Here is a 14,538-nt window from a genome sequence, read left to right as displayed (position 1 = left end):
TCTCGTAACTACTTCACGACCATGATACATGCATTTCTTAAATTGAACTTTTTTAGCCAAACACGTACACATATGATAAAATGAATGTCACCATCGTGTTCTACGCCCCAAATTACCCATAAAACATGTGTCACGGGCTGCGAATATCAGTTTTGATTTTCGGGGATATATGCCTACCCGGTTGACCTGACCTTGATCCTAACCTATGCTTGACTGACCCCTACATGGAGCTGACACTCTTGTAGGCCTTATATGATGGATTGTGCACCGTTTTGACAGAGTTTATGACGAGAGGCGCCCATTGCGAAGTCCTGAAGTCCATGCTACTGAAAGGCCGATTTCAGGTGTTTGACCTGACCTTGACCCGACCTGTGACCTCAAAATTCAACTTTAAAGTACTCATCTGAAGCGTCTCGTCGCGTTCTTTCGTTTGCCGCCTAGTGCGTTTCGCTGCGCCTATTGGTTCTCGAGTTATCGGCTGGGGGCGTTTAACGCCCCCCCCCCCCAGCGAACGGTGGGTGGCGAAATACCCCAGCAACTGCCGGGTTAAGAAACGTGTTTGGTTTGATACACGGGAGACTTCACTCTTTGTCTTTCTGAGCGGTTTCGGAGCGAACGCTGCCGGCAGGTTTTGCTGATCTGTTGCACAGAGTTTGCACAGGGATGTCAGGCAGACCATCCCCTATCCCCGAACATGTATCTGTCCGGTGGCCAAACGACCCGCGTCTGATGTCTGCCGGCTGGCAGGCGGCTCAGCGAAATACAGGAATTGAACGACAGGGGGCGTGTTCGCCCAGTGGAGCGGCATCGACTGTGAAATGGTGAAGAGATATAATCCAGGTCACGGGGAAGACCGACAGTCGCACCGTGTAACGGCTGCTGCAGCTTCACCAGACGGACACGTCTGTTATTGTTCGATTCCTGTATTTCGCTGACCCGCCTGCCACTCGGCGGCCCTAAGACGCGGGTCGCTGGGCCACCGGACTCAAGTTCAACACGAGGGAGGGATGGTCTGCCTGACAAGGAGTGCAGATGGGTCGCTTTTGTAAAAAGGTTGATATGTCATGCCCTTCCTTGACCGCGTATGAAGGCATATTGAACAAATTATATATGAATAGGTACATGATAAGCAAGTGATGGCTTCTTTTGTAAAATGTTGTGTTGCCGCTGAAGATTTATGAACATTTTGCTCTGGCCATAGCCCATAGGGGGGGGGGGGGGGGTAGCCGCTTTTTCAAGGGATTACTGGAATAGACACTTAACGGATGCCCCTTGTCGATATACAGACTGGCATCGAGCTGATGTGCCCTACAATCTACATGCATTAGGTACCGTGCAGATGTTCAAGTGAGCTGTCCCGATTCAAAATGTGTGCGAAGTGACGAAATTCACTGCAATAAGCCGAACTCTGTTGGAAAATTGCCGATTTTAAATGCAAAAAAGGTATCTCTTTACATCAGAAGCCATTCTTATAAAGAAAAAGGACGGAGGGACGGAAGGAAAAAAGAACTCAATGAATTAAACGATTCCGTCCTTATTGGTTATCATAAAGGTTCCGTCCCTCTACCCCTCCCCCTTCGTTGTTTTGCTAGGATGCGTTTTTCGTCTAAATGATCAAGAGCTTTAGTAAATGAAACAGGAATTATTTCCTGCAATATTTTCTTATAAATTTCGTCACAAAGAATGCAATAAGACTAAGAAAATACTGTGTGATCGCTATATAGGTATAATAAAATGAGAACCTGCAATTAATTGGGATCATATTTGAATTTTTATGGGACCGGGGGCTGTTGTCTGCTACGGCCTACGATACATAGGCTTGGCTACGATCAAGGATAATATAGAATAGATAGGCGAAGTATGTAATATGTTGTAGTCTTTCCTGCTAGGCTGAAACCCACCAAAGATTGTTTTTGCGTATAATTGTGGTAATGCCTATGTCTTACTCAGTGATAGGATGTCTAATAAGCGGTAAGGGAACAACGCAGACACCCTGAGTTAGCGTGGCGGCTTGGGACAGGCGGTAGAGATAAAAGAGGAGGGGATACTGATAAGGCATCTTATCGCTCTAGGGGACGACGCGGCGCGCGGCGAATGCGGGCGGCGGCTCGGGATGAAAGGGGGGAGAGGGAAGGAGTAGGTAGAGAGAGAGAGACGGGGGGCGCAGGTGTTGTTTTGACGAACTGACGCTAAAGAGGGGGGAGGGGGAGCGGGGGAAGAAATGGCCGTGTGGGGACAGCGAGGACAGTCCAGCGAGAGCGCTTGGGCCTGGCGGAGTGTATACGAATTTCTCTGCGTGCAAACAAGAACTTTAAGTGCTAACGAGAAGTTGTAGTGCCACGTGACTCAGACCTCCAACCGTGATACCAGTCGAGGCGCCAGAGGACACAGGACACAGGTCAGGTGAGGGTGGAGCTACTGGGAGGCAGTTGCAAACAGTTAACACCTACCACTTACTGGATATTGCATCTCAAGGTGTCCAATCCTGCCTGTTAATGTGTATGCCTGATAAACAACGATAGCTGCAGAACGATAAGGTGGCGGTCTATAGGTAGGTACTTGGTCTGCATGTCAAATTGACTAATTTTCGTGTGAAATAACTCCCGACCAATGTCATACAGTTCACATATCGATTAGCATGCAGCCTGAAACACATTTCGCACAAGTTGCTCTCGCAACCTGCAGCTTTGTGTTGCCATGATTTTCGAGGCCGCTACCGCGATCCTGTGGCAGTAATTACCGTTTCAACTGTCGTCAAATCATGCCCGCTCGGCTGACATGGCGCGGGTCACGCCCGGCGGCGCCGTATTCTACCGGTTTCCGGAGAGGCTACCGGACCGGCGGGACCAATCCCGGACCCTCCGACCAATCTACCGGAGCGGGCAGCAGTGGACAGCCGGTCCACTCGCTAGACAGGGTCCACTTGATGGACCACCGGCTCTGCGACCCGAGTGGAGCATCAGGCCCGGTCTCAGGCCCTGGTCCAGGGGGGCGCTGCCGAGCAGACGACCCGAGCCGCCAGCAAGGAGAGGGAGAAGGAGCCGCGGCTGCCGATCCGGCCGCCGACACCAGCAACGACGACACCGCACCGACCGAGACGCCTGCCGACGCCCGGTGGCTGCGACCGCCCTGCCGCCCCGAGTTCTAGCGTGCCCTGAGCGGGTGCCGCTGGGCAGGGCGCCGGAGCCGGCCAGGCCTGGAACCGCCCCTGAGCGCGGGGAGGGCGGCGGTCGCCGGCCGCGGCCGTACGGGAACGGCACGGCCCGTCAACCCTTACGGATCGGACACGTGAACGCCCGTTCACTCCTACCATCCATCGATGACGTGACACTGACACTCGGCGCTCAGAACTTGGACTTGCTTGGAGTGAGTGAAACCTGGCTGAGTCCGTCTGTCGATGACAGTTTTCTCATATTCCCTGGGTATAAGGTGATACGACGCGACCGAGGTGGTGACCGAAGGGGAGGGGGAGTGTGCGTGCTGTACCGAGAGTCTCTGAGAGTGGAGGTGCTGACAGTTCCTAGCACCGGCTCGCCGCTGGAGTCACTCTGGCTGAGCTTGTGTAGCACTACTACAGTGGTAATAGGTATCATGTACCGACCGCCTAGCGCGCCCGTGACTGCTGTGTTAGACGACCTGCAGAGTCAGTTAGCGCATGTATGCGGTACCGATAAACCCCTGTATGTGCTTGGCGATGTTAATTTCGATTGGCTGCGGCTGGCTGAGCTTGACGTCCGGCGATACTCTCAGGTATTAGAGGACGTAAACGTTAAGCAGCTAGTGTCGGTTCCGACACGCCCCGTGTCGGGGACGGCGCTCGACCACGTCATCGTTCGAGCATCAGACGCCGTTACGACAGCGACCGTCGTTCCATGCAGCTGGAGCGACCACGACATCGTCATCGCCGAGACACCACTCACAAAGGAGCGCCGACGACCGGCCGAGATCACCGTGCCATCTACCCGATCTCTCGTGCCGGACTCGCTGTGTATGGAGCTGCTCCTGTCAGACTGGGACGCGGTGTACAGCGCGGCCGAGCCGGCGGCTAAGTGGCAGGCCTGGCTGGCGGTGTGGACGCCCGTGCTCGACCGTCACATGCCGGTCGTCACTATCAGGCCGCGGCACCCGCCCTGCCCCGCGTATTTGGAAATTCCGACCTGGACGAGCGTCTGTGGTAGAAAACCACCACTTTGGTAGGGGAAACTACTGCTGTCTGCTACCGTTTGCACTGCATGTCTCATGTAGTTGCGACCGATTGCGACATCTATGCAAGTCAGCAAGGGTACGTACCTTAGCGATATACGTACTTTATAATTTACGTACTTTTTCGATGCGTATTTTCGTCTTTGACGTACTTTTGTCTAGGTATACGTGCTTTGTACTGTACGTACCTACCTCTGCGATACGTACTTCTAGTTCTGTCCTTGACGTACTTATTCCATACGTGCTTTATACTCGACGTACATCTGCGATACGTACTTTTGCCCTTGACGTACTCTTGTCCATACGTAGTTCATGCTGTACGCACTTTTACGATGCGTGCTTTTGTCCTTGACGTACTTTTGTCCATGCGTACTTAATAATGTACCTACGTACTTCTTCGATACGTACTTTTGTCTTTGACGTACTTTTATCCATTCGTGCTTTATACTGTACGTACTTTTGCCATGCGTACTTTTGTCCTTGACGTAGTTTTGTCCATGCGTACTTTATACTGTACCAACATTTGCGATACGTACTTTTGTCCTACGTACTAGGGGCGTCGCCACAGATTTTCGACAGGGGGACGGATCGGCCGACTAAAAACCCAAAATTAGGTATCGTTGCCGTACCTTTTCAGGCCGATGCATTATCTGTTCAACGATACTGGGCTGAATTCCTACGCGGTACGCGTCTTAAGTATTCATTTTTAAACGGTTAACCAGAGCCTCCGGTCTTCTATCAGGGTATAATTGTTAACACATGCCGTCAATCTGATAGTTAACTGTTAATGTATACATCATACGTGGTGGTTGCTTTAGGTATTTGTCACAACTCTGAACTCATAATCTCTTTTGGTCTCCAGTATGAATGGGCGGCGCGGGTCGGCGCGAAGCGCCGCGAGATTTTCGTCGAGGTCGGAAATGTAGATGCATAGATGTCGCTACTATAGCTTGACATGCAGTGCAAATTGTAGCAGACAGCAGTAGTTTCCCCTACCAAAGTGGTGGTTTTCTACCACAGACGCTCGTCGAGGTCGGAAATTCCAAATACGCCCCTGCCCCTGGCTAACCGATAATGAGGAGGTGCGTGCACTGATGCGGGAGAGGGACCTGGCCCGCGCAGCACAGCAGGACAACCCGACACCGGATAGATAGATAGATAGATAGATAGTTTATTAGATGCCTCCACTGGCATGGATTTTGTGGCATGCACGTCAATCACACAAGATAAAAGGTAAAATACATGACAACCGGTAAACGACCTTGAACACACCATTGTAAACATGCGTAAAAGGAGATAAAAACAAAATGCTATAACACTAAAAACACAAATAAAAGTATATATGTTGCAGGCACTTTAGAAAATCAGTCATTTTGTAAAATGCCTAGGCATTTTGCAAAATGCCTGATTTTCCAGGCTTTTTGCAAAAAGCCTAGGCATTTTACAAAATGACTGACTCTCCAGTCATTTTGCAAAATGCCTAGGCATTTTACAAAATACCTAGCCATTTTACAAAAAGACTGAGCAGTGTGTTGTAGATACGAGTACCTAATCACGTACGTTTTGGTAGCGTGTAGGTGGACCGAGGAGTCCAGCATTATGACCAGAGGAGTCCAGCAGTGGGAAGTCCATACCTACCTCTATTTTGAGAAGTGCAGGCCCGCGACATTTCCAACCCCCACGTCAGCGACGCTGCTGGATTTAAAATGATCGATCTGGAGCGTCAACAAACGACTGGCCCTATGCCGGCCTGTATCTGTAAAACTATTAGAGGTCGCGAGGATTCGATCCCACACACTTAGGCGTTAGTGTCTTCTGAAACCAACGCTGTCGTCCTACGCCAAGCGACCTGACGATTCTCCCGATGTGGAGCTGATATTTTTAACTGGGACCATGCAAGTAGGTACTCAAAGCTGTTGCCACAGAGCAAAATTAATCGTGTTCTGTTAATTATTGCTTTAATATTCATTGTGATCAGAGAGCTTTTTTATTCCAAAGAAAAGTTAGGAAGAAAACCTAAAGAAAACCATGCCGCGCGAGTTATTGGCGAAAAACAGGAGGGGTGGGCGGAATCCGCCTCCCCCCTTCCACTGCGCGTGTTAAAATGTGAGGATGAGAGAGAAGGAGTGGGAAATTATAATTAAGTTCGAACGTGTTTTTAATGTCCAAATGCATAATGCAGTTTTGTCCGTAATGGCACAATCAAACAAAGACTACACTCATTCGTTTACATGTAATTGTACATCAACCGGGCCTGCCTATTGACTAGGGCCGGTCTCCGGCTGGTTTTGTTAGGTCTAGTTTCAGGTTTAGTTTCATGAACGGCGTTGATATACTTGGGAGTTTTACAGCGTTAACTAAACAATGCTTTATGCTACAGCCGAGTCTGCAACTCAACCTGGTCGTTACTCAGCATTGTCGTTATCACAGAGCTTCAAATCGATCAGCTACAGGCTGAACACGTACCTATAGGGTATAGGAAGACGTCCAAAAACTGTTGGCCATAGTATCTGTAGTGGGATCTACGTTCCATGCTGGTCAGGCATTTTGCGAAATGCCTAGTCATTTTGTAAAATGGCTAGCCATTTTGAAAAATGCCTGGTTGCGTTCAGTCATTCTTCAAACAGCCGTCTTTTTGTAAAATGCCTAGGTATTTTACAAAATGACTGATTTTCTAAAGTGCCTGCAACATATACACTACACAACACACGACCATAAATCACCTATTGTTCCATGTGGAAATCGCGCGATACGTAAAGCTGCGCCGCGCAAACTCGGTCCTCACTCTCGGTAGCTGGAGCAGGCCGTTGGCCACCGCTCGGGTTTGGCGGCCCGAGACATCGCTTCGGTGGATCAGCTGCCCAGTCAGTGCCTCAGCCCCACATGCAGGGTTAAGAAGGCGACATATGGCAGCGATGTCCCGCTCATGCACCATCTCATCGACTGTGGGCCATCCCAGCTCTCTAAGCGCCGGTGTCACGTGGTCTCGCCGTGACAGTCCCGAAACGATGCGAACGCCAAAATTGATAGCTTTTTGAACTCGTGCTTTAAGTGAAGCCGAACAACTGCCCCACACAGTCAAACAATACCGAATATGAGGAAACACAAGCGCTTGTACGAGAAGTTGCCGTGTACATTTTGGTAGTTTGTGCCGCAGTCTAGCGATTCCTATCAAGATCATGTTACAGCGCTGGACGACATTGGAAACGTGCTCGTTCCAGGCCAAGTGCTGGTCTAAGGTGACGCCCAAAATTTTGACGCTGTCAGAGGGCAAAATTTCATCATCGCCAAAGCAAACAGAGAAGTTGGTGTTCACAGTCTGACGTCGAGATTTTAAAATAAGCATCTCAGTCTTACTTGGGTTGATTTTGAGACGATTTTGAGTGAACCAGGCCAGGACTGTTGCGAGGGTGCTTTCTACACGACTTTTTAGCGTTTCGGTCTCAGAAAAGGTTCCAGCGTCAAGAAACTGGCAGTCATCAGCGTACGAAACAAGTTTACAGTGAGGCACGTGTTGTGGTAAATCGGAAGTAAATATAATAAATAAAATCGGTCCTAAAATTGATCCCTGGACTACACCGTGGGTGACGTTCAAAAAGTCAGGAGCACCAGTCACAGTCTGAGATCGATCGCTCAGCCAGGCTGCAAACCACCGGCTGTCGATCCCGTACCAGCCGAGCTTGTCCAGAAGACGGCCGTGCTCGACGCTGTCAAAAGCCTTGGACGTGTCGGCAGTGACAAGTGACGTCACCAGGCCCCTGTCGATGTTGTTGACAGTGTAAGTGACAGCGTCGAGCAGGGCCGCCTCCGTGGACAAACCCGGCCGGAACCCGTACTGTTGCGGACAAAGCAGATGGTGCTCAATCAGATATGACATGAGTTGCGTGCAAACCCGGCCGGAACCCGTACTGTTGCGGACAAAGCAGATGGTGCTCAATCAGATATGACATGAGTTGCGTGCATACAACGCGCTCGCACAACTTTGACACGACTGGGAGCACACTGATCGGGCGATAGTTATTGGGATCGTCTTTAGCTCCCTTTTTGTGCAACGGCACGACTGTGGCAACTTTCCAGGCACAAGGTAGGTCGTAATGACTAATAGACGTGTTCACAAGTTTTAAGAGGTGAGGACCGACAACTGGAAAGGTCATTTTCAACATCTCTATGGTTATGCCGTCGGATCCACAGGCGCGGCTAGAACTCGTGCGCTGCAGCGCCACGGAGAGTTCGGGGAGTGTAGCAGGGTGGGGCGAGAATGCCCCGCTGCAAACACGCGGCGGTCGGGGCGGGAGCGGATCGCCTGAGTCCCGTTCGGCCAGCGTCTCCGCCACATCCGGACCGACCGACGCGAAGAACCGGTTCAGCCTGCCGGCCCACTCGGAATCCACCTGTGCAGAGCTCGTCGTCCTCGGCTGAGCCTTCTTTGATGATACCAGGTAGCGCCTGATGTGTTTCCACGTTAGCCCGCGAGGGTTGCGGAATGATGTGGCAAAGTAGGTGGCGCTGGCTCTGTTCAGCGCCACCTTCACTGCATTGCGCCGAGTTCGGAACTCTCTCTGGGTCTCATCACACGGGGTACGATCGCGGTCGAAGCGAGCCAGGTCCCGTGCAGCCATGGCCTCCCGGACGGCCTCATCTTCAAGCCATGGATAGCACCGCTGCCGAATCCTGACCGTCCGTAGCGGCATGTGTCGATCCAATATGGGGCGCCACGTGTCAAGGAAACCGTTCCACATGTGACTGATGGAGTCGGCTTCATACAGGCGGGACCAATCGGCCAGCAGAAGTTCTAAACAGAGTGCATCCTTGTTCAAACAGAGTTCAAACAGAGTGCACCGGAGACGACGGGCGACTACAGGCGGTGCCGTAACGGCGTAAAGCAGGCTATCGGCCGCGCTAAAGCCAACTTCTTCGTCTCATCGTACCGCTACGCACGCAAAACGACATGGAAAGATATCCGCCGGTTTCTGATCGCGCCGAAGGGAGGACTGACGCCTACTGACGCGGCGGGGGTCGAGGCCGGCTGGGCCGACAGACTGAATGGATATTTCGCGTCTGTGGGGCCGAGAGTCGCGGCAGAGTTAGAGGCGACCCAGCGCGACTCGGAGCCCCTCCCCCCGCGCCCGCCGCGCGTGGTGGCCGGTGCCTACCGGGTGAGACCAGCCGCGCTGCCGGAACTCGCCGCGGCGCTGGGCAGGATGTCGTCGTCGAAGGCATGTGGAGAGGACGGAGTGACTATTGGCATGTTACGCATGACTTGGTCTGTGATCGCACCACATGTACTCGAGGTTGTGAACGCGTCACTTGTGTCGGGTGTACTACCGGGAGAATGGAAGCGTGCCACAGTTGTCCCCATCCATAAGTCCGGGAGCACTTCGGAACCTAACAACTACCGGCCTGTGTCTATTCTTCCGGTGGTAGCAAAATTAGTAGAAAGTGTCGTCAGCTCCCAGCTATTGGAGTATTTGATAGCACACTCGGTTCTCACTGATGTTCAGCATGGTTTTCGGCCGGGGCGCAGCACAGAGTCAGCGATGCTGGACACGGTAGGATATCTCATGGACGGCATGGATAAGGGATATATTGGGTGCCTAACAACAGCTGACACATCAAAAGCTTTTGATAGTGTGCAACATTCCAGACTGCTAGAGAAACTTGCCTGGTATGGCATTCAGGACCACTGGTTCAGTAACTGGCTTGAAAATCGTTTTCAGAGGACAAGGGGAGGGGAAACACTGCTAGAAATCACTCATGGGGTAATCCAGGGATCATTAATCGGGCCAATCTTGTTTTTAATTTTTACAAACGATTTACCGTCATACCTTGAGGATAGCAAAATTGTAATGTACGCCGACGACGTGCAGTTTCTCCATCAGGGTCAACCGCGTCATATTTTGGATCTCCAGCAGAGAGTGGAACACACGGTCAACACAGCTCACCGATGGTTCACTGCAAACAGCCTAAAAATTAATCCTACAAAAACAGATCTGGTGTTAATTAAGTCCAAAAGGCGTCAACTGAACCATAACTTCACGATCAATTTCGGCAATGCTGAAATTCCTCTGTCACCCGCTGTCAAAGTTCTCGGTATGACACTGGACAGTAATCTGTCATTTGACGCTCAGGTGTCAACCGTTATTCGTCGCTGTTATGCCACCATGGGTGGTCTCGCAAAATTGGCGCGGTCTCTCCCGGAGGAGGTGAAGAAAATGATAATCGAATCTTTAGTTTTTCCCCATTTAGTTTATTGCATGTCAGTCTGGGCCGGATGTGGGACAACTCAGAGGCAGCGTATTCAAAAGGTTATCAACCACTGTGCGCAGATAGTGAAGGGTGTTCCGCGATCTGCCCATGTATCGGAGATACTGAGTGAATTGAGCTGGCCGAACGTGGATGTTTTGGTGGCTGAGCGTGACATGGCCATGATGCACAGCATACTGTATAACGACCAGGCGCCGGCCAGTCTGCGTCAGCGCGTTGTGTATCGCGACACTGTGTCAGTGCGAGACACGAGAGCGACCGATGCCGGTCAGCTGCAGTTGCCGCGAGTCCGCACCGAGCACGCTCGGAAGTTTTTCAACTCCCGAGCCGCGGCACAGTGGAACAGCGCGCCCGCAGAAATCAGGGAAGCTAGCACCGCCGCAAAGTGTCGCAGAATGGCTAGAGGTCATTTTACTAGAACCGATTAGATGGTGAGCATGATATGTGATATATATTTGTTTTAGAGTTTTTAATGTCGCTTTGTTTTAACTCGACCATGTTTTAACTATACATAGTTCAATCGTCTGTGTTCCTGTGTACTGACGCAAAGACGTAAGAGCCACGGTGAGTGGAAGTCTTTAAGAAATAAATGATGATGATGATGATGCTAAATATCGTATCAATGCCGTAAAAAAGCGCTGCTGAAGAGCAGCGCTATTTCTGATGCGTTATTTTTCACGAACAACGCAAAGTCTTACGTCACCAGAGGCGTCTTTGTCTCTTTATGATACGGAAACGCGTCCTTTTGGGTGGGGGTAGCGTCAATCTGGCTTCGTTCTTTTAACGGGTTCCGTCTTTTGTCTTCGTCCTTTTATGATAACCAAATTCCGTCTAATCTCAGAAATGACGGAGCGTCCCTCCGTTTTCTTTATAAGAATGGCCACAGATCGTCAATACACACCACATTTTCGTTATTCAAAACAAACACGAATGCTAGTTACCGCCTCGTTTCGGACCTACGTCGCCAAGCACGTCAGTCGATATGCACTGATGGTCTTCATCCCCTGAACTCACGGCATCATTCCTGGTGCATTGCTGCACTGCCGAGCCTCCGGCACCCCCTTCTCCTTTTCGCCATCATCACCCTCGGCGGTGGCATCTGCAGCGGGCCCATCCACGTTTACATAAGGCTGCATTGGCGGCGGGCAGCCAGGAGTCGGTGGCTGCTGATGCGGGCCGCTCGCCATGCCCATGTAGTCTCGGGGTGACAGCTCCTCCACCATGGTGCTGAGCCTATCAACCAGCTCGGCGAAAGTAGGCCGCTGGTGGCCCTCAAGGCTCCAGCAATGCAGCATGGTGTCGAAAAGCTGCAGAGGGCATCCCCTAGGCCGCGGAAGCCGCTCATCCGTCCTCAGCTTGGAGATCAGGTTCGTGACGCTATGCACATCTTCGTACGGTGTGTCGCCCATGGTGACTATCTCCCACAACAAGACACCAAATGACCAAACATCTGACTGCGTAGTGTAGTAACGCTCCGTGAGCGCCTCCAGAGCCATCCACTTCACGGGGAGGCTTCTGTCGGTCACCCGCATGTAGTACCCTTTATCGCCAATGTCGCGCGCCAGGCCAAAATCCGAAATATTGACGACCCGTGAGTCCATCACGAGGACGTTCCGTGCCGCCAGGTCACGGTGCACGCACGCTCTGCTGGCCAGGTATTCCATGCCGCGAGCCGCCTGGTATCCGAACTGCACCAGCTCGCACAGGGAAGGCACCTCCACATGGCGCTCGTAGCCCGCTGCCTCGCGCCGCTCTCGCAGGTAGTTTAAAAGATTGCCAAAGCGTGCGAATTCGAGCACGAGCAGCGGCATGCCGTCGCACGTGCACGTGCCGATCAGGTTCACGATGTTGGCGTGTCTGCCGACCATCTTCATGAACTCTATCTCAGAGACCAGATCCATGAGGTCCGCCTTGCAGAAGTTATTTTTTAACATCTTGACGGCCACCGGATCGGACCCGCCACCCGGCACACTGAAATTGGCGCTCAGTACGCGGCCGTAATAGCCCTCGCCAATCGAACTGCCGAGCTTCAGCCGCTGCCGATCCAGCTCCCAGGCAGGGTCTAATTAATGGTAGACGACAACTTTCAGGGTCGCGCATGGGCTGTTCGTCGCGGACCACGGGTAGCAATGAGTCGGGGCCGTGCTCCACCTGCACGGGCGGCGGCGGTGTCTGCATGGCGCGCCGTCGGCAGCAGAAGGTGGAGATCACCCACAGCGTCAACAGCACCGCCAGGGTGGAAAGCACCGACACCAGTGTCGCCACCAACACTGGCACAAGAAGCGGTGGAGCGGGGCTGGACACATGGCCGACTAGAGCTGCTTCTGCAATGGGCCTTGTTCTGTGTGACTGTATATGATGTGCGCATGCGCGACGCGTCAGTTATCATCAGTCAGCCACGTGCTGTAGCTATATGTCCATGCAACCATCATTTGGTTCCGAATCGTGTCCAATGTCCATCGATACGGTTGCGGAGTCCTCAAACAAAGTCCCTCCATGCGAATTTTGTTGACTGTTTAATGTCCTCCCAAACATCAACAAACTATGTCCATATATGCGCCTCTTTTTTCCTGCAAAATGTCCATCGAAAGCATTTAAGATACCTCGAAATGTCCACCAAATCTATGGCAAAACGTTTCCCCATATGATAAACTTTGTTACCTCCGAATGTCCACCCATAGCGATTCTGATGCCCATTTTTGAGCCATGATTACTCCGTAAGTACGTTATCATTGACAGCTCGGTTAAGTGATATGTTGTAGACTGGACCTAGACCTAACCAACGACCTCAATACCAATGTCGTAAGTTGCGCCGTTTACGTGTCCACCCAAACACGAAGAGATGAAATGTCCACTGATGCTAGTTTCAGGAGAAAGTGTGATTTTCTTACCTTAAAATCATCAGGCATGAGATTGAATCGAAACACCTGGAATCAAATATAGGAATACACAAATACGAGACGAATATTTTCAGTCATCAAAATGTAAACAAATATGGCGGGCGTGAGCGCGGGCGCTGATTGGCTGAACACTTGCGGCTGCTTGCGGAAAATAGGAACAGTGTCTACTTTCCGCAACGAAACGTACGGCAGCGTGGACAGCATCTCATATATTGACATATTTCAGCTAATGGCAGGTAAATGTAGAATATCCAAGACAGTTAGGATAAATGATAACAATAATTTGGCGCAATCTATTTGACGTGTTATTGTTATCATTTATCCTAAATGGCAGGTAAATTTCACCATGAAAAAGGCTTGTCTAGACTCTGAACCGAGCAACGAAAACATTGAAGGCTGAAGCATCATTCTGTTTAATTTTGCGTATTTTGCCCCATTTAACAAGGACTGTTCCTGCCACCCACGATTCATGGCACAGCTGCTGGTTTGAGGCCAGCTGCGCGAAGTCTTTCGAGAACGACATGTAACAGCTGGTAGTGTTCTTCAACACTCGAACTCGTCAGCAAAATATCATCAGCATATACATGAACATGCTCAAGATCACCCAAACAAAACCTTTCGCATAGCAAGGTGAAGAAAATATGACGATTGCGCACAACCCATGGGCATGCTGCGCGGATAGTACGTTTTTCCTAAGGCGTAAAAAGAGCATATTTTACTAGATGATTCAGAAAGTTGCAGGTTCCAAAACGCATATCTATTATTGAGGCAACCGTCCACCCATGCAGAGAGAAAATAAAATCATCAATTGTCGGGAAAACGAACTGTTTCGGGACGAGAAGTTTGTTCAAGCACCGCATATCCTGTACAATGCGGTACTCGTTGGAGCTTTTACCCTTTGGAACCAGAACGATAGGCGAGTTCCAGTCCGATGGCTCCCCCTGCTCGAGGACACCGCACGCTTGCAGCTCATCCAGCTGCGTCTTTAGCTGACTCTCGCGGGCCCATGGGACCGGATAAGGGCGTATAAACTGAGGGCGCGCTTCCTCCTGTAGCTCAAGTCTACATCACCACCCGTGTATCGAGTCATCGACCTATATCCGCGTACCCACGTGAGAACACTTCAGGGAACGAGCTGAGCAGGGCCGCCAACTTGTCTCTTTGAGACAGC

The 14,538-nt window shown here is 51.2% G+C and overlaps 2 protein-coding genes across 2 annotated transcripts; one reads left to right on the top strand and one right to left on the bottom strand.

Moving 5' to 3' along the window:
* Window positions 1-2,702: 2,702 nt before the first annotated feature.
* LOC122378022 lies at window positions 2,703-8,622 on the top strand. The gene is made up of 2 exons (XM_043358730.1): window positions 2,703-4,101; window positions 8,395-8,622. The coding sequence occupies exons 1-2, from the start codon at window positions 2,779-2,781 to the stop codon at window positions 8,620-8,622; spliced, it is 1,551 nt and encodes a 516-aa protein (XP_043214665.1). The 5' UTR covers window positions 2,703-2,778.
* A 2,855-nt stretch (window positions 8,623-11,477) lies between these two features.
* Window positions 11,478-12,401, bottom strand: LOC122378021 (fibroblast growth factor receptor 2-like). Its single transcript, XM_043358729.1, has one exon. It carries the CDS (start codon window positions 12,399-12,401, stop codon window positions 11,478-11,480), a length of 924 nt encoding a protein of 307 aa, XP_043214664.1.
* Between the last annotated feature and the right edge of the window lie 2,137 nt (window positions 12,402-14,538).

Source organism: Amphibalanus amphitrite, unplaced genomic scaffold (genome assembly GCF_019059575.1).
Source record: "Amphibalanus amphitrite isolate SeventyFive unplaced genomic scaffold, NRLGWU_Aamphi_draft 000054F_arrow, whole genome shotgun sequence".
NCBI classification, from domain to species: Eukaryota; Metazoa; Arthropoda; class Thecostraca; order Balanomorpha; family Balanidae; genus Amphibalanus; species Amphibalanus amphitrite.
Note: the sequence above shows the minus strand (reverse complement) of the source record. Positions and strands in the feature narration are given on the sequence as shown.